This window comes from Eschrichtius robustus, chromosome 13 (genome assembly GCF_028021215.1).
Source record: "Eschrichtius robustus isolate mEscRob2 chromosome 13, mEscRob2.pri, whole genome shotgun sequence".
In the NCBI taxonomy this organism is placed as follows: domain Eukaryota; kingdom Metazoa; phylum Chordata; class Mammalia; order Artiodactyla; family Eschrichtiidae; genus Eschrichtius; species Eschrichtius robustus.
Genome location: NC_090836.1, coordinates 68,400,765 through 68,421,254, shown reverse-complemented (window position 1 = coordinate 68,421,254; position 20,490 = coordinate 68,400,765). Strand labels below are relative to the sequence as shown.

The window sequence follows — 20,490 nt, the reverse complement described above, 5'->3', positions numbered from 1 at the left end:
CTATACTTTTTATAGATAATATAAAATTGTTACTGTTGCAATTCTGACCCTGCACCAAATTTCCAGCAATATTACATTTATTGAGCATAAAAAATCAAAATAACATGTCATTACAATTAGGATACTAACGGAAGTGAGGCATAAAAGCTCACAATGTTTTTTGTAAGTCAGTTGAATTAAGAAAGGTTCAATTGTTTTGTCTTTTATTGTCCATGCCTCAGAAGATCATTTGAGGCAATGAGTGATATTTCCTTATTTTGGAATTACATTAATATTTATATATTTTATTTTTTATTTTCTTAAAACTTCTATTTGATCTCAAATCTTGATTAAAATATACGTTATGATACATCAAAGAAATTATTGTTCCCCAAAACAGCCTGCTGATTAACACAAACATTAGGATCTGAATGATATAAACATCTCAGCAACTATAATACAGCACAGAATTAGATCTTTCGTCAGAAACCATTGTTTGCATACAAACAATCATAATACATTAAACAGTGCTAATATATTCATTAATTTAATAAATACTTATTGGTCATCAACTATGGTCTAGACACTTTTCTAAATTCTGGGAATAATTATTTGAACAAGCCAGGTAAGGTCCTGCTCTTAGGGAACTTACACTCTAGTAATTGGGGGGGCGGGGGCGGTGCGTGTAGTAATATTATTAAAAATTACATAGCAGGTGCTATAAGCTATTTTGTGTCTAATAAAGGGAAAGACTACAGTGATAAACGTAGGACCCATATGTTCTCAGCATCTATCACCACTAGCAGCTTCAGAAAACTGAAGCAACGCCAGTAAGCCTCTTTCATTATGAACTCTAAATGCAGATGACTCCATGCCTTATTGATTTGATCCAACACTCTTCTCTCCTGCCCTCCTGCACATCATAGGCTCATGTGCACACACAGACATGCATGCACACATAAGCAATATGACTCCTTTATAATGCTTTTTAAAAGTAACCAGTAACACACTAAGTATGCTGAGCTGCTTGGAAAAAATGACACTGACTCCAGAACTTGCATATTCAGTAAGGGGCAATAGCCCCAAACCTATTCAATTTTAAAATAAGAAGATTCTAAGATTATAGGGATTTTTAACAAACAACATATACACCCAAAGCAGTAATGCAGCTAACTTAAAATCTCTTTAAAACTCAATCGATGTCATTACCAGTTGCTTTGATTCCCTGCCTCTAAACTAAAGTCTACAGTGTTCATTGCTGCCCAGAAAACAAAGGCAGAAAGCAATCCCTAAATGGCAAAGCAGAGATTATGAGCTCTCAGCTGTTATAAATCATGACTTTTTAACATCAGAGATTTATAAAATATCAACTGCTTATATTTATATTGTGGTTAGCAAAGACACAAAGCACAGCAAACATGACAGTTCTCTTCAGATACCAAATATCTTAAAATTAACCTTCACTTAAAATTGTCTACCACTTACTGCTTCAATGTGTTAATATTAATGGACCACAGATGTAAGTTCAGAGTTAGAAAACCAGGTTAATGCCTAGACTTCTCACACAATTTCCAGTGAGGTTAAGTTTTCAACACAGAAAAGTAGTGAAATACAACTTAAAACAAAGGTATACTTAAACATTAGAATTAAATTTTTGAGTAAAAAAAAAATTGGCTTTATTATTAATCCTATGATTTCAGTTTATTCAAGGCTTGGGGGTCAATGGTACTTGTGATTTCTCAGACTTTGACATAAAATTTTTGAGTCAACTACAGTTTTTGCCTCTTTTTGTGGCAGGATTTGAAATACATTTGGTCTCTTTTTGAACACTACTTCTGAGAATGTCATGCAAGGCATGTTTTTACTATAGTTCTAAGGAGAAGACAGCAAAAATCCCTTATGGACTAGTTCTGAATTTCATTTCAGCATACAGGTGCAGCAGTGTCAGCTTATTTATTTAGGAAGGGTGATGAAATTGACAATAACATTTGTTGAGTTCCTACTACATGCCTGGTATCAAGGGATGCAAGTTTGGACATGCAACATCTAAACCTGAGACTTGTTAAAACATAAGCAATTTTCCAGGGCATATTATTTAGTGAAAAAAGCAAAATGTAGAATAGTGTGCATACCATTTGTACAATGCTGTTTGTATACAAAAAGAAAAGACACTGCTTATACATGAATGAACTATTGTAAACAAGAGATTGATTGCTTCCAAGTGAGAGAAACTGGACAGCTGGGAACAGAGGGCAGTGAGATTTGCACTCTTTACCCTTTTGTGAGTTTTGAAATATGCACCAAGTGCATGCAGAACCTTTTGTAAAGATGGGCTTTTTCTTTCCTGAAGTTCCTCTCTTGATAACTCACATTATCTTGTGCCAATTTTGAAAACATTACTGCTGCTTTAAAGTCAGATGGGATAATTGCCCTATGCCTTAAGACCCTCAGCCCTAAGAGTCTATGTTACTATAGCAGTTACTATAGCAGACTCCTTTTTGTTTGTTTGTTTTGCTTTTTTGTGGGTTTTTTTTTTTTTTTTGGTGAAAAGGAAAGTTTGCTTTATTTTGGATGCTGGCAACCATGGGGGAGGGGGAAGGGCAGACTCCTATCCAAAGGCCAACTCCCCGCTACTGACAACCAGTGGTCAAGAGCTTTTATAAGGAGTTTTTTTTTTTTTTAAAGTAGATCTTTATTGGAGTATAATTGCCTCACAATACTGTGTTAGTTTCTAGTAAAAACTTACCTATAAGTATAATTTAATAACTAAAAATTTATATCGACTAACTCATTATTTACTAGAGATTTCCCATCGTTCCATGGCCCTCACCTGTGAGAATATGCTTTTATCTTGCTTTCCTTCATTGTATCTATACCACCATCTAATTTTACTCTAAACCAGTGATTGTCAACCCTAAATGTACATTAGAACTTCTTGGAATGCTTTTAAAAGGTACCAGTGCCTGGTCCCCACTCCCTGAGATTATGATCTAATCTGCCTAATCTAATCTGAGATGGTCCCCACTCCCTGAGATTATGATCTAATCTGAGATGGGGCTGGACAGTGTTATGTTTTATGTGTTCACAAAATAATTATAATCCACAGCCAGGATTAAGAACCAATGTCTAGTCCTTAGACATTAAGCATTACCCAAGGCTAGGCTATTTTCCAATATTCACCTGCCTGGTTACCCTACTGGATGAGCCTAGAATTTAACACTAAACTTTGCTGCTTTTTTCCATATGTTATTACTAAATGAGCCAATCAAAGTATTGGTAGAAGAATATACTGAAAACTGAGATCTGATAATAGGAGGCCATCTACTGAGAAAATAATTGGAGAGAAATGCCTCATTGCTCCAAATTCTTTATGCCTTGATCTATAAACCAGACTCCAGACTGGAGATATATATATATATACACATATGATTTGTAAGACTTAGCATGCTGAGTACAAATGCCTTATCTCCAAAGGTGGAATGATTAACCCCAGCCCAGCTGCTCTTTCTGTGCTTTCAAGAGACCTTTGAAAATTAAGTTTTAGTTTGGGATTTTACTTTGGTTGTATCACTGCTTGAAATCAATATATCTTTATCTTTTAAATGAAGGGTTTCTGACCTGAATTTCAGGGGGGTTCATAAATATTCTGATTTTTTTTTAATGTGTATATGTTCATTTTCCTAGGGAGGGAAGTCAACTGCTTTTATCAGATTCTGAAATCCCTTTCATAACCAAAATATTTCTACATATATCCCTAGGTTTCTAGCCAAAATCTCTTCAAAGATTTTGTTTTGCTCTGAGAAACAGCTTGGATGAAGCGAGAGGGCAGATGAACAGGTAGATATCATAACATCTGTTCATTTTCTTCTCCACAGGGTAAATAAGTTTCCCTAGTCCTACCCTTTTAATCCACTTTTATCAAAGGGCTACAAATAGTCTCAAAAACCAAACTTAGTGGTCTACCTGAGGTCCCCAACCAACCTGTCTTCTTTTCCCTCCTATTATTTTGATTATAAGAATTTGCCATTTGTGTAAGTCAAAACCAGTCGAATATCAGCAATTTCACCTGGTTCAAATTAATGCTTTCTATAAACTTGTTATTTTGACAATCCCTCTTCACTATCTCCTGTGGTAGATACCACAGGGATGCAATTCCTCAGGCTTGAGTCCTTGCCTTTCTTCAGTTAAGAAGGACATGCTCTAGCTTCCAGCCTGAAAAAGTAAGATTTCTCCATGACTATATTAAGGATGTGTATGTTTATCTATAACTTCATCTAGATCTATCCCTTTTGTACAAACTTTCACCTGTAAGATGAATAAGGTCTGAGAACCTAATGTATAACATAGTAACTACAGTTGATAACACTGTATTATATAATTGAAATTTGCTAAGAGAGTAGAACTTAAACATTCTTAATGGAAAAAAAAATTAATACGGGAGGTGATGGATGTTTTAATTAAGTAGATGGGAGGAATCCTTTCATAATGTGCACATATATCAAATATCCTACAATTTTACTTGTCAATTATATCTCAGTAGAGTTGAAAAAGTCGAAAATAGATCTATTGCTTTTGTTTTGGTTCTTCCCCTGCCTTCTCCCATCTCTAGAGTTGACCATACTGGGCCTTGTGGTGATCCTACCCCCAGTGAATAAACCACTGCTTCTACCTTGGTCATAAAAATACTAAAAAGATGCTTACCCCCAAAAGTATTAATGGCAAGTAAATGAAGCAGAGCAATGGAATCGGTAATTCTGCAGACCCAGTGCTGAGCTAATTAGGGACTCTGACATATTTACCGTTCTCAGCAGTCAGAGAGCATTTATCACTAGGATAGCTGGTAGTTCAAGGCTTCTAGCAGGACTGCTTTCACCTCTGAATTCCTCCACGCTGATGAGCAATCACTCTGCTATCCTGTACTAGAGGAACAAATTCAGGTTTTCTTTACTCATAGTGAGTAGTGAGACTTTGCCGTAAGCAGAGAAATTAGATGCCTTCTTGCATTATTACCCTAACAGATTTCTGCCCCGAAAGTAAAGTGTGGCTATTCCGTATGTATACTGCTATTCAACCTGAGGCTGTACAAAGCCTGACTCTTCCGTACATCCAATAATTTACCAGTACAACCTTCAACATGCTCCTATTTCCCCACGTTAAAAAAAAAATGAACACACAAATTTTCTCACGAAACTGCTCTGATCAGGGTGACTAACCATACCCAAATTGCCAAAGTTCTCTTCAATTTTTGTCCTACCAGACCTCTCTCTGTAGCACTTGGCCCTCCTGATCCCCCATCTTCTGGAAAACCTCCCCTCCACTGGTCTTCAGGACACTTTTCTGATTCTTCCATCGCCTCTCCAATTTCAATTTATATTGTTTTCTTTTCTCAGTCTTCACCTCTCTGCATATCTTGATCACCTTAGGGACTTAAATTATTAACTCTTCTACATCTCTAATTCTGAAAGTTCTTCTGAGTCTCAAACCTGACTTCCCAATATCATACAAATGTCTGCACAGTCCCTTTAAACCCTACATTACCAAAACTCCTCCACAAGAGCTGTTGCTCCCACACTATCGTACTTCAGTTGATAAGTGCCATTAATCAATTGTCCTAGCTGAAGACATCAAAACTATTTCCAACTTCCTTTTTTACCTCTGTCTTACAATATCCACTTGACACTCCCAACATCCTGCCTTTGCCTTAATGTTCAGATCACTGATACCCTGGTTCTGGCCATCTAGTTTGCAGTACTCAAGTTTCCCAATTGTTCATCTTAAGATTATGACTAGAGAACACTGTGTTTGGAGCCAGAAAACCTTGTTTCAAATCCCAGCTCCATCCCTCTTGTGTCACTGGTAAAGTTATTCAATGTCTCTGATACTCAGTTTCTACAGCTGTAGATCGGGATGCAAAAAATTTGCCCCATGGGTTTGGAGACAGAATTAATTAAAACCATATAAACTTCTTAGAGGAGTTCCTATCATCCAACACTCAATCCACAGTAGCTATTACTTGTACTGTCTCATCCACAAAGCTTTTCCTGTCTACTCTAGTCCTAAACTTCTCTTAAGGGACCAGTAGACAGATTTTTGAGCCAAGGTGGAATCTAAACACTGCCATTTACAAGCTATGTGACCTAAGGCAACTTATTTAATTTTTTTGAGCCTCATTTAGTTCCATCATCAGAAAATTGTATCAAAACAGATTCAAGAATTTATTGTAGAGTATTAATGGTTCAACGTAATAGTTTCTGGAAATTTTTTCACATCTTCTATACACTGTAAGAAATTTCTTAGGTAGTGTCTCTTCAATTGGTTTGCTTTCTGTCCTTTACATTAATCTTAATTATTTGACTATATTGTCAGTGCTTTCAGTGCAAGGAGTGTATCTGATACACTCTGCTTCCCTATCAACCCTAGCAAAATGCACAGCTCACAATAGGCACCAATAAATATTGTTGATGGAGCTATGACAATAGCTGCACTTGCTTGTTCTAACATAAAACACAGGCACACAGAGAGAAAAATACACTCAAAAATAAAAATCTTTGAACAATTAGTTATGTGAGAAACCTAAAAGATGCTGGCATCAGCTTTACAATCTTTTCCAATTGAGATGATGAAATTATATAGCTGGGATCAAAGTAATAACTGAGTCATCATTTTTCTCATTCTGTACATACATAAAAGCTCATTGCCATTATACTAGATTTAAAAGAAAGAAATAACTTTCCATTATATGAGGAAAAAGGGGAAAGTTTCTGATGTGTGCCTATTGAGTGTATTAGTTAGCAACAATTGTGGCTACTAGTCTTAAGGAAGTAACATACTCTATGCTGGAAAGAAGCATATCTCTGTCCTTGAAAAGGGGATAATAAAGAAAACAGGTTAATATAGGTGGAAGTGCAAATTTCTTGCAAAAAGAAGATAACTTTATATATGCAAGTGACAATTACATTGTGGAAAAGAAGCCTGGGAGGGGCTAAGAATTCAGAACATCCATGTGTGGAAAAATACATCATAGGATGTCTTCATGGAGGTTACAGATCCAGTGCAGCACAGAGCAGACAACATAACATTGAAGAAACACTGGGGATGATTTAACAAGAGTGTTCAATACAAAAATAATTTGAAAGTAGTTCAAAGAATTATCCTCAATATTCTCAAACATGAGACTTCCATACTGGAAAATGGCTGAACGTTTTGATCCATGTATATACAGTGATAATAATGTCTCATATTTTACACAAATTTATATTGTACATACTGTCATATTTTGTATATATTTTATACATACAAATACATATAATATTTCTTTGAAGCTTTCAAACTAATTTCACATATATTGTCTTATTTGATTTTTATACAAATAAAGGAAAGTATAGAGCTCATTTCTACACTAATCATTCTATAAAGAAAGAAAAAAATAGGGGTATCTAAACTCTTCCATCCTCCTATGAATTCAGGAAAAGAACATTCAGTAAGAGATTATCAAGCTGAATACTCTGAAGTTTTCAAAGACATATAGGCAGTTTAAAAGCTAGTAATGATAAAGCCCATCAAAAATAGAAGTGAAGGGTTATAAATGTTCGGATAATAATGAACCATGAAATGTGTTATATTATTTGCAGATTAAAGACTTAAAGGCCACTCTCATTTCACCCACAAGTTCTACTCTGAAAGGACAGATCCTTGAGGGGAGAGACCACTGGGTTATTTTCCACAACTGCTGCTCATTCTTCAAAGTTGGTAGGAGCAGGATCAACACATCTCTGGGTGCTGATTCCTTTGCCTGGTGCTTAGAAGAGAACTAATGGGCTCCAAAGGGAGTAGCCTCTAGTGTTCTGATGGCTGCTTCACAGTTGTGAGGACAAACACACTTTGAAAGGAGAAATGTGAGTACCTGAAAATTCAAGCATTACAATGGCCGGATTGCATGGGAATGAATGGTTAGTGTTTATATTATAGAATTTTATTCTGGGAAAGAAAAAACTCATAGTTTTGAATGATAATAGTAGCTTATAATTTCTAATATTTATTGTACAATTATATCCTGGTAACTCTCCTAAGGGATTTCAATGGATTAATCAATTTAATGCCATGTAAGAAAGGTACTGTTAATAGTGATATTTATAGATGAGAAAACTGAGGCTGAGAACAGTTAAGTAACTTGTCTGAGGCCAAATAATTAATATGTAGAAGTTTCAGGAATCATGCTATGGAAGTCTGAACTTCCATGCTTCCTCTCAAACGTTAAAAATTTTCATTATTTTAGAATGAAACCTTTCTTCAGTAAATGTGTTTGGAAGGTGAGCATCATTCACTATGAAAAGAAATTGGAATTAATTCCAGAGTTAAAAAATTAAAATATGTTATCAAATAATATATTTATTCTAGAAAAAAAAAAAACAAACAACTGACTTGGAGAAGATTCACAGAAGTGCAGAGCTGGGAGAATACATGTCAATTCTCTAGCTTTAATGATGAAGAATTCCCAAAGAGGGTGAATTCATTTGTCCAGGGTCATACAGGTAGATGAAGGCAGAGCAAGATAAGTAACATGGATATTCATATTTCCAGTCCAGTGACCATGCTACTACAACACAACTCAGAATCTTAAATCCTCTACTTCTTCTAACTAATGTATTGCCTGAGAAGGCAGAATGTAGTACGTATCTTCAAAGATAATTGTTGAATTATGAACAGACAACCATCTGCCCTGGTTAATCTAGTGAGGATACCAAAGAGTTTATTGAAATGGCTTGCTGCTATGAAATATACAATTTGTGAAATGTAAACAAATATAAAATGAAAGCAAGCTTTCATTCCTTGATTTCAAAGAGACTGTTATTACATAAAAATGGCAATTGCCATATCAAGGTCAATTATACCAACTGGTTTACAATTTAATGCCAAGATAGATTTATGGTGACTAATAACTAATAATCCACTCTAGGTAATAACTTATCCAAATTGATTTCTTTTTCTTTTTTATTTAAAGTACAATCTATTTTATTTTGTGTTATTTTATATACAAGCAGTTTTATATCATTTTTCTCCATTTACACCTTTGTTGAGGTGTAATTAACAAAAATTATATGTATTTAAGGTGTATAACTTGATATTTTGATACATGTATACATCATCAAATAATCACCACAAACTAATTAATATATTCATCACCTCACATAGTTACCATTTTCTTTTTTCTTTCTTTTCTTTGTGTGTGTGGTAAGAACACTTATGATCTACCCTCTTGGCAAATTTCAAGTATGCAAAACAGTGTTGTTAACTATAGTCACATTGCTGTACATTAGATCTCCAGCACTTAATCATCATGAATACCTAAAACTTTGTATCCCTTGGCCAACATCTTTCTACCCAACAGCAGAAAAATATACATTCTTCCCAAGTGCATACAAAACATTCTCTAGGATAGATCATATGTTAGGTCACAAAACAGTCTTTACAAATTTAAGAAAACAGAAATCATTCCAAGTATCTTTTCTGACCACAGTGGAATGAAACTAGAAATCAAAAACAGTAAGAAAATAGGAAAATTCACAAATACATGGAAAATAAACAACACACTCTTGAACTACCACTGGGTCAATAAGGAAGTCAAAAGAGAATTTTAAAAGTATCTTGAGACAAAAAGAAATGAGAACACAACATACCAAACTTGTGGGATGCAACAAAAGCAATACTAAGAGGTAAATTTATAGTGATAAAGGCTGTCAATAAAAAAAAAGAAAGGTTTCAGATAAAATAACTTTACACCTCAAGGAACTAGAAAAAGAAGAATAATTAAGCCTAAAGTTAGCAGAAGGAAGGAAATAGTAAAGACTAGAGTAGAAGTAAATCAGAGAATGGAAAAACAATAGAAAAAAATTAAAATCACAAGTTGATCTTTTTGAGAAGATAAAATCGACAAACCCTTAGCTAGACTAACTAGAAAAAAAAGAGAAAAGACTCAAATAAATAAAATCAGAAATGAAAGAGGAGACAATATAATGGATGCCTCAGATATTAAAAGAATAATAAGGGACTACTATGAGATGTTTGTCAGCTAAGCTGGTTTCTTGTTCAGCCACCACTACCATTGTGGAAGCCTGGGTTCCATTGTACTAGGCAACTGAAATGTGTGTACAAGATACATATTTGTACATTAGCACCCAAGCAAAGATAAGGAGAAAGACAGGACCAAGGAGGATTTGCTTGCCCTTGAGAAGAAGGGTTGGGTTTTGATTTAGCAGATGCCAGGCCTTCTGAAAAAGGGGGCAAATAGGAAATAGAAGAGAGAGGCCAGAAAACATATGAGTATAACCACCATTTACAAACACACACACACACATGCCCTCATACACACAGCAGGTTGCTAAATTTGTTTATACATGAAAGTTCCTACATTAGAGTACTGTTTGTTACATTCTTCCTCTTTGACAAAACCTCTATACCAAGTATGTCCTTGTCCATATGTTGCTAGGGATAGGTCTGTTTCAATCAGCATGCATTAATAAAATAAATTTATAGAAAGGTACTGTTTGTTTTCTTCCTCTCAAAAATAAGGACTGAATTATTCAGAATTGGTTTACATACTTTAATTGGTCAGTCCAACATGGCTTCCAGAATTGCATACATTAAATATGTCCAGGTCAATGAACAAAATTAAATCTTTGCTTATTAAAAAATATAACGGATTACTTAAGTTGCTCATGAAGTTCTCTAGTAAAGAGAATGTTAGAATTACTTTTTCCTCTCTCAGGGAAAAAAGTCCTTACTTACAAATGAAGTTGTTGTGTTTTTTTTTCTGATATATTCATTCAGGCATTTATTTAACAAATATTTATTGAGAACTCAGAATGTGTCAAAAACAAGGCTAAAAGTTGAGACTTGATGGTGAGCAAACACTAACATGATAGCTTCCCTCTCAGAGTTCAGAACAGAGAGGGGCAAATAAATCAAAGGAGCCTATAAACTAATGTGAAATGGCAACTGTGACACAAGTCAGGAAGGAAAAACCCAAGGTGCTTAAGAGAGACTACAAAGATTTGACCTAGTCAGAGAGGTCAAGGTGGGCTTCCCTCAGGAAGTGACACTTGGCTGTGCTCTAAAGTATAAGAGGAATATATTTCAGGCAACAAGTAGGAAAAGTACTGTAGCAGAAATGAGCATAAGAATAACTTCAGAAAAACAGGAGCATGTTGTGCCTTAGAAGGGAAGAAAGTGACTAAGAGAGAGTGAAAGTCAACCCTTTCAAATGTTGAAAAGTCAAGTATGAAGAGGACTGAAAATGTCCATTGGCATCTGAAAAAATAGAGGTCACTAGGGAAATTACCAAAAAGCTGTTATTATGAAATGATGATGACAGAGGCCAATTGGAGAGGATTGCAGAGTTAAGTTCTAGGTTAGAAAACGAAGCTACTGGGTATAGGCAAGCCTTTAACGATGAAGAGAGAGTATTGTAACTGCAAGGGGATAGAGAATCAAGGATTTTTGTGGGGTTTTTTGGTTGTTGTTTGTTTGTTTTAATGAGAGAAACAGGGATGTGTTGAAAATTTGGTGGTTATCAGGAAGCTAAAACCAAAGCAGACAACCAGGATTTCCAACATGTTTTTACCCTGCAGATGTTGGGCTATATGTCCTCTATGGCAAAAAAGAAAATCTTATTTAAATATCCACTGTAAGCTTTTATGGTGAAACACAGATTGTTTCAAGTGGGTAACTCTTATGTACTTAGAAGTTAAACTGAATATCCAACTTAGTTATAACCATTTTCAATTTTTTTTCAGCCATTGTAATTACAGATTTGTATTAAATTCCAAATTATAACTTTTTTTAACTTTGCTGAGAAAAAAGGATTCATTCATCATTTATTCATAAGATATCATGAACCATTTGCATTCAATAAAAAGAGAAATGTTTTATGAACTGGTTGCTGTACTCTAGATGATCTGGGCACAAAATGAACTGCAAATCTCTTAATACTTCAGAATATCAATTTTTGTTAAATTAAAATATATCATTAAGGAAAAATATTATCACAGATACCAATTCACTGTCTACCTCATTTATAGCTTTGAAATACTATAATTCATTAAGAATGAAAATAAAACTTTGATCAACTGTATATGATTTTATACCTCTTTAGAAAAGGTAATCCTATGAAGGTATGAATGATCTACTAAGCTATTCTGTTCACTATGTAAAGAATGTATTTTTATTATTTAATGGGAGATTTTAGTTTCTTAAATAAAAAATACGAATAATACTAAAATAAAATAATACTAATATTAAATTGGCAATCCAACTAAAATTGGGACACATGAGGGACGATTATTTGGTGGAGGTTAATAAAGATTTTTTTCAGTTGCTGGCCTAGTGACAAGTCAGGACTCTTCTATACCTTTGTTTTGTGTTAATTAATCAAGCAAGCAAGTTTTTTCCCGGCATTTTGCATGTTCAAGTTGTCAATTAATCTGCTTAGAAATGGTTCATTCACACAATGAATTTTACCTACCTCCTGAAAGGCACTGTGCTGGACACTGGGGGTACATAAATGACAAACATTCCCTGCCCTCAAAGAGTTTACAGTATCACAGCACTGTATTTACAAGATCAAAGGAATCTAGATGGTATAACAGAAATATAAAGAACTTCAATCAGCCTGAGGAAGGCAAAGAAAATATCAGAGAGAAGATGAAATTTAAGTTGATCCCTTAAGAAAAAGAGCCACTCAGCTACGTGATCAGAACAAAAGTGGAATTTTAGTAGAGGAAACAACTTAATCACTGGCAGTTCTGTTCATGTAAGTGCCAGTAGGACTGGATTGTTGGGTGGGAAGCTGAATTAGAGGCCAGGAACAAGAGACATACTTTAGAGGTAGGCAAAGGGCAGATGACTATAGATCATTTGTATCATGCAAATGAGTTTGAATTACGTTCTTTGACAGGAGTTCCCTGAAGCCTTTTCTGTACTTTTTAGTTATATTTTTTATATGAGATAATTGTAGATTCACATGGAATTGTAAGAAATAATACAGAGATATGTCGTGCACCCTTAATACAATTTTCCCTATCAGTAACATCTTGCAAAACTATAGTTTAATATCACAATCAGGATATTGATATAATCAAGATAAAGGACAGTTCCATCTCTACAAGGACTCCTCATGTTGCTCTTTTGTAGCCAAAGGTGTTTATTATGCAGAAAAACAATTGATGTTTGCATGCTTACCTTGTCTCCTGAGACCTGGTTGAACTCACTTATTAATTATGGGTTTTAAGATATGTTTTATAATTTCCTACATAGACAATCATGCCATCTGCAAATAAAGACAATTTTATTTCTTCCTTTCTGATATGTTTCTCTTTTTGTTTCCATATATTGCCTTATCAAATTGGCTAGAACTTCCAGGAGTATATTGAATAGAGTGGTAAGAGTGGACACCCTTGCTTTGTTCTCAGACATCAGGGGAAGTACTTAGTCTTTTATCATTAACTACTGGCCACTGGCTGTCCCTTTTGGGGAGGCCTAGTGGTGACAAATTCTCTAAATTTTTCTTCATCTTGAGAATGTCTTTATTTCTCCTTTATTCTCAAAGTATATTTTGGATGAATATAGAATTCTGGATTGACAGTTCTTTTCTTTCTACACTTGAAAAACATTGTGTCACTTCCCTCTGGCTTCCCTAGTATTTGAAAAAATCCTGTCATTCAAACGGTTTTACCCCTACAGATAAGGCATCCTTTCTCTTTCACTACTTTCAAGATTATTTCTTTTGCCTTCAATTTTCAGAAGGTTAAGGTTTTTTTGTGTGAATGTGGATTTCTTTAGAGTAATCTTGTTTGGGGGTTTGCTCAGTTTCTTAAATCTATAGATGTATATCTTTGGCCAAATTTGAGAAGTTGAGAAGTTTTCAGAAGTTTTCCATTATTTTTTTGAGTACTTTTTTCAGGCCCACTCTCTTTCTCCTTTCCTTCCATGACTGAAGTCACAAATGCTAGATCTTTTGTCATCATTCCACATATCCCTGAGGCTCTGTTAGTTTTTTCTTTTCAGTCTATTTTCTTTCTGTTATTTAGATTGGGTAATTTCTATTGTTCCTTCTTCCAGTGCATTAATTGTTTCCTCTGTCCCCTCCACGCTGGTATTGAGCCCGTCTATTGAGTTTTTATCTTGGTTATTGTATTTTTCAGTTCTAAAATTTCCATATGGTTGTTCGTTATAGCATCTATATCTTTGCTGGAACTTTTTATTTCTTTACTGTGACTGTCTATTTTTTCAATTGTTTCAAGAATGTTCATCATCAATTGTTGAAGCATTTTTACCACAGTTGCTTTAAAATCTTTGTCAGATAATTCTAACATCTCTGTCATCTCAGTATTGGTATCTATCAACTCTCTTTTCATATTCAGCTTGAGATCGTTTTAGTTCTTGGTATGAGGAATGATCTTTTCATCAAATCCTGGACATTTTTTTGTACTATATTATGAGACTAACTCATATTTAAATCTTGTTTAAAGTGGCTTACTTAGATTTCACTCCAGCAAAGAAGGAAGAGGTAAGGGTAGAAATCCAGGTTCCTCATTTGGCCTCCATTGATACCCAGTTGGGAAGATGCACTTCGTTACTGCTGGGTTGCTTCTAGTTCTAACAGTAGGCTTCCAATGGCACCTCCCTGGCTGGACAAGGTGAGAGTTCCCTGTTACTGCTCCCAACATGGCGTCCACTGACACCACAGGGAAGAGACAAGTGGTCTTGTTATTGATGGTGAAAGTCCTGACTTTCTACTAGGCCTCTACTGACTCCATCCCAATGGAGAATGGAAGGGGTACCTCATTACTGATAGGTGAGGGGGATAAGTCCAGCCTCCTTATTTGGTCTCTACTGTCATTGCAAGTTCAAGGGGTCCTCATTACAACCTAACAGGGATGAAAATCTTGGCTCCCTAGTCAAACTCCTTTGACACCACCCTGTGGGAAGAGGGAGGGTTATGGCTCCTTCTTAAAGCCTGACAATTTTGGAAGTCTAAGCTTCCCACTTAGCCTTTGCTGTTTGGTGGTGGGGGTGGGATTATGGATTTTTCTGTGGCGTTTATCTGGAGTAGAGCCGTCTAAAAGTTTTATGTCTTGCTTACGATGCTCCTTCCTAATTCTTTGGCTTGAGAGATCAGGCTTTATTTTTTTCTTTTTGGAGGTTTGTTGTTTTTTTTTTTTTTGGTCTGCAGTTGTTGGCATTTCTGGATTGCCAGTTTCTTCAGACACAAATCTAAGACATATGAAGGAAAAGTAAAACCCAAGTTCTCATCATTATATTGTTTCTTGAGTCCCAAGGTCCCTAAAGACAGTTTTCCTTCTTCTCTCCACCTTTCAGTCTTATGTTTGTTTTAGACATAACACCTAAAATGTTTAGTTCTACTTAGTGGGAGGAATAGAGAAAAGAATATCATCTCTATCTTCCTGGAGGCAGAACTCAACCCTGTGAAAAATTTCAAGCAATGAAGTTCTATCTTGGCCTTTGCATTTTAGATAGATAATTGTAAGTGAGGAGAGCTCAGAAATTGAAGTTTGGGTAGAGATGGCCTGGAAGGACTTCTGAAGGCAGGAGTATTTGTTAGAACATTCTCTAGACTGGCTATCTGAAATATACAACTGGAAAGGATAGGCACCACACAAGTGAGATCAGAAGCCAACCACAGAATACACACCAGTCAACAACATACTAGCTAAACTATCAGCCTTGAACATATGGCAGGAGACATGGAAACAAGAGGACACTTTTGATAGGTACTAAAATGTAAATTCAGTAGAATGTAATGAGCAATAGGTTATGATATGTAAGGAGAATGAAGTTAGAATCACTTCTTGATTCTTAGTTTGGATGACTGAGTGAATGCAGGTAACATTAACAACACTGTAGAGTATATGGAAAGCAATGTCTTTGCAGGAAAGAGAGGAGATAGTGAGTTCATTTCACATTGTCTTGAGCATAAGGGATGCCTGGGCCATCTGAAGGTGCCTAATAATAAGCTGATGCTTAGCAGGAAGGTCAGATATAGAAAGGAGGAGTTGGGAGCCTTGGTTTAATTAGTAATACTCAAATCAAACTGCATGGAGATTATCTAGGAAATATAAGCAGAATGGGAAAAGAGGGCTAAGAACAAGACCGTATTAATCCCCAATGTTTAGAATCAAAGTAAAAGAAGCCAAGAAAGGAAAAGGAGGACAAGCTGTCAGAGTGGTAGAAAGAGAACAGAGGAGTAGCATACAATTTAGTTCTATAAGCATTTATTAAGTGTTTAGTGTGTACTCTGCACTATGCTGAGACTGGTTTTTGAGGCTCCCACACTTTACTAGGTATAAATTCAGGACAGTGTGGTCAGCTCACTAACAGACATATGTTCGGGGAGGGCAACGGAACCACAAAAGGGGAACCGAGCACAGCCAAAGACTATGAGGAAATTTTCCAAGAGATGGTTACATCTAATCAGAGTCTACAAGGATAGGTAGAATTAACCAAACAAGGAAAGAGAGAGGGAAAGTCATGCCAGGCAAAAGAAACAGCCTGAACAATAGCAAAAGGGCAGGGGGCTCAAGAAAACAGAGAGAATTACCTTCAGTCAGCAGGGTTGATGCCACTGAGAGAAAAAATAAAATCAAACTGAAGGGGGCCCTTTGACTTTGTCATTTATGAAGTCACTGTTCACCTCTGATACAGCAGCTTTATAAAGCAATGTGGAGAGAAACCAGACTTCAGTGAGATGAACAATAATTGGAAGAATATAAAGTTCACACAGTATGGGAAGTGTATTTTTTCAAGGAACTTAGTGGAGAAGAATATAAAGATGGGATATCTAGAAATGTGCAAAAGTCTAAAAGGCTTTGTTTTGTGATCAGAGAGAATTGAAGATGTTTACAAGTCGCAGGAAAGAAACCAGAGTGCAGAGATAAGGTTTAAAAGGTTAAAAAAAAGATCACTCTTTTGTACAACAAACACTTTTAGAGCATCTACAATGTTCTTGAGCACATCATTCCAAGATAAAGACAAACAACGGAGCCCCTTGCATGGTGTTAAAGTCATGTTTTAAATAAACTTGAGAAATATAAAAAGGCCAATGGTAAATGCACAAAAATTCCATATACTTCAGTTCTAAAGGCAGATTCATACTTATAAATATAAATACTTTTCAATATAATGGCACCTTTGGCTTTGTCACTTTATGTTAGCAATTTCACAATTCATTATAAGTATTCAGTGTTGAGGCTTATTTTGTTTACTTCAAGGGGAATTATTATTTTAATAAAAACATTTATTCTATTGCAAGGATTTTGGTATGGGACAGATGTGTCAAGATTATTTTATGTTTTAATTATTACAAACACCACAGTGCATGTTAAGTCTACAAAGGACAAAGGCATAGTACAAAATATGTGGAGTAGTGCATGATGGCTTAATACTTGTGTCAAAGTCTGCCTTAGTATCTCTGAGCATTCAGAGACAGAAAACCAGCCAGCTGAAAATGAAGAAACACTCATGTCTTTAAATGGTGACTGGGACTAGGAGACTTCCATGAAGATCAAGAATAGTCTCTAATTTTTTCAGAATCATTGAGTTAAAGAATTTTAAGATTGTAAAGAACTTTGACATCATCTAATACTATTATCCACACCTCGCATACAAAATTCCCTTCTTCAAATTTCTTTCTTGATGTTGACAGACTTTAAGTGAAAGAGAGCCTCCTATTTGAGAACTTCCCTATTCTACTAACGGACAGTTAAATTTTCTCTGATTATTTCCAAAAGATAGTCTCTGGAACTCCACATTACTACATTACTACACTACTTCCTTTATATGTGGCAACTCTTTAAATGTCAAAAGATACTTAACATACATGCACACTAAATATATTATTTTTATCAGACTAACCATTCACAATTCCTTCATCTCTTTCTTGTATGACATTTTCACCCTGGTCCCTTTCATCCAAAGTCTTTCTAAAAGGTAATGATTGTTTCTCCTCCTCATTAAACTGAACACATATTTCCAAGTGTGAAAAAATAAAATAAGATTACAACACTGCATATGGTGAGTATTTTTTTAAAGCAATCCTATCAGCCGCTCATGTTTGAACTCATAATACACAGGTATTTAACCACATAAACTGCAACCAACTCAAGTTTCCCTTACTTCATTTTTGCAATTATTTTTAATATAAATATAAGATTGTAAAGATTTCCATATTTTCCCATCTTGTGTTTTTTATCCCAAAAGTCCAAGATCATTTGTATACTGATTTAGCAAACCACCAATTTGCTGTCCCTCTCAAATTTTATTCTCCTACATATCTGATAGGTATGTGTTTTAACTATTTACATAAGGCATTTGTTAAAATTAAATAGAATAGGCATAAGAGCAGAATTTTCCAACATACACACAAAAATATTATTCCTGGGTAACATTAGTCCATGCAACAGAATCTAAAGCAGTTATTTATTCAGCTATGAATCTGATCAGTCTATGATTCTCTCCCTTATACATATAGCGATCATCAGAAACTACCAAAAATGTCTAGCTAAAATCAAGAAACCACGTATTTGAAATCCATTAATGCTATAAGAACACGAAGAAGTGAATCTCTGTTGCTTGTTTTATGATGGCTGTTTTCTAAGATTCTAAATCAGTATCAGTCTAGTAATATTTTCTAGAAAGGGATAGACATCAAGCTTGTTAGTGTATATTTTTCAGAATATAATTTTTATGTCTTTGTTCAACACAATTTAAATAGTTGTTTATTTTTTTCTAAGTATATATTTCTTTCTCTTAAGAAATAACTGGAAGAAGACATAAAAACGTCCTCTGCCCCCATTCAATTTTCATTTCCTACTTAGGACTACTTCTCTAAAACTTTTAGTAAAATTAATATTATGTATATGTGGTATTAATTTTATTTTATTACCTCATATAAAACTGTTGTGTTTCCATGTAGAAGAGGTCCATAACAGATATAGGAATGTCCGACAACCCAGCCTAAGTCAGAAGCTGCCCACCACACCTAAACAAAAAGAAGATAATAAAATGCATATATCTTAATCAGAGAAATGTCATGTAATGTGAATTTAAAACCATGATTACCTCTCCAGGTTTAAGTCCATATACAGAAGACATTGACCAGTTAAGCATTACAGCGTATCCTCCAGTGGGCCTCACCACACCCTAAAGAAGAGAAAAGGTGAAATTAAAATCAGTAGACAGTGTGTTAAAAGATTCTCTCTCTTCATACTGTCCACTTAAGAAAAGTTCCTGTTTAAAGTATTTCATATTCTATAAGCTATAAATAACTTTGGCTTTCATATAATTGTATCTGAATCACTATTTCTTTGGCTCCTCCAATAATAAAAACAGAATAATTTGTCCGTATCAGTCCATTTGTAGAATCCATTCTCACAGACCATTCTGGACCTTCTAAAGAAAACATGATTTCACGGAATCACATGCAATAAAAAAAATTTCCAGTGGTAACATAAATTGTCAACATTACAGGGAATTCCCTGGCAGTCCAGTGGTTAGGACTCTGTGCTTCCACCTTGGGGGGCATGGGTTCGATCCCTGGTCGGGGAACTAAGATCCTGCACGCTGCGCACGGCCCAAAAAAAAAAAACAAACAAAGACTTAGCATGAAATTTTCAACAATTACATTTTCACACATATTTCCAGAACAAAAATGGAAACTCTCAAAATTAAGTGCACAGAAATGTCAAAGGTAGCTGTGTGCCTAAGATACAGACTACTATAAGGATGTTTATTCCTTAATATTATTAAATAATAACAGGATGCTTAGAGGAAACAGTCATATTCTAACTGGATTCTTAATACAATGCTACCCTTGTGGTCACACTATCACAGTATCAGAGCTGAGCAGTTCTTTAGTGATGAATTCTCAAACTCTGAGGAATCAATCCTGATGAGCTGGATCTGAGGCTGACAGATTTTCCTTTTATTACATTTGGGCAAAAGTAGGGATTGTTAACACCACAGTACTAAAGTTTTTAGCAGCTATCCTTGACAGTGAACATATTCAATGTTAATATAAGATTAATTTTTGAAAACTGAGCATAAGAGTTATCATAAATAATAACTGATAGTAAATTTAATAATTAATTTCATTTATTGCTTCACTATAAACATTAATCATCATTGGCTCAAAAAGACTTAATGATGTGACTATTCAGAGCAAGAAGGTGAATGCTTGCTAAGAAATATGTTATATTTCACTCACAAGTATTTTCAAGCACCTCTCAGTAGAGCAACTAGAATTGCTTTGTGAAGAAGATAATTATTTTACCTGAAAGGGCACACATGGTCCTAATTAACGAATGTGCTACTAGTTGAACTTTTTTGGCACAGTTCTGTAACTGTAACACACATACATGAATCAGGAGAATGAAAAAGAAATTGACTTTCTGTTTGTTACTAAAATTGCTGCTCTCCTCAGGTACCACTAATAAAACA

The 20,490-nt window shown here is 35.0% G+C and overlaps 1 protein-coding gene across 1 annotated transcript in view; it reads right to left on the bottom strand.

Moving 5' to 3' along the window:
• ACSS3 (acyl-CoA synthetase short chain family member 3) overlaps positions 1-20,490 on the bottom strand; it is a 149,365-nt gene that overhangs the window by 57,221 nt on the left and 71,654 nt on the right. The window contains exons 6-7 of the mRNA XM_068560206.1: positions 19,114-19,194; positions 18,938-19,033 (exon numbers count right to left, since the gene is read on the bottom strand). Of these exons, the coding sequence (XP_068416307.1) occupies positions 18,938-19,033; positions 19,114-19,194 (177 nt within the window). The remainder of the gene's footprint in view (positions 1-18,937; positions 19,034-19,113; positions 19,195-20,490) is intronic.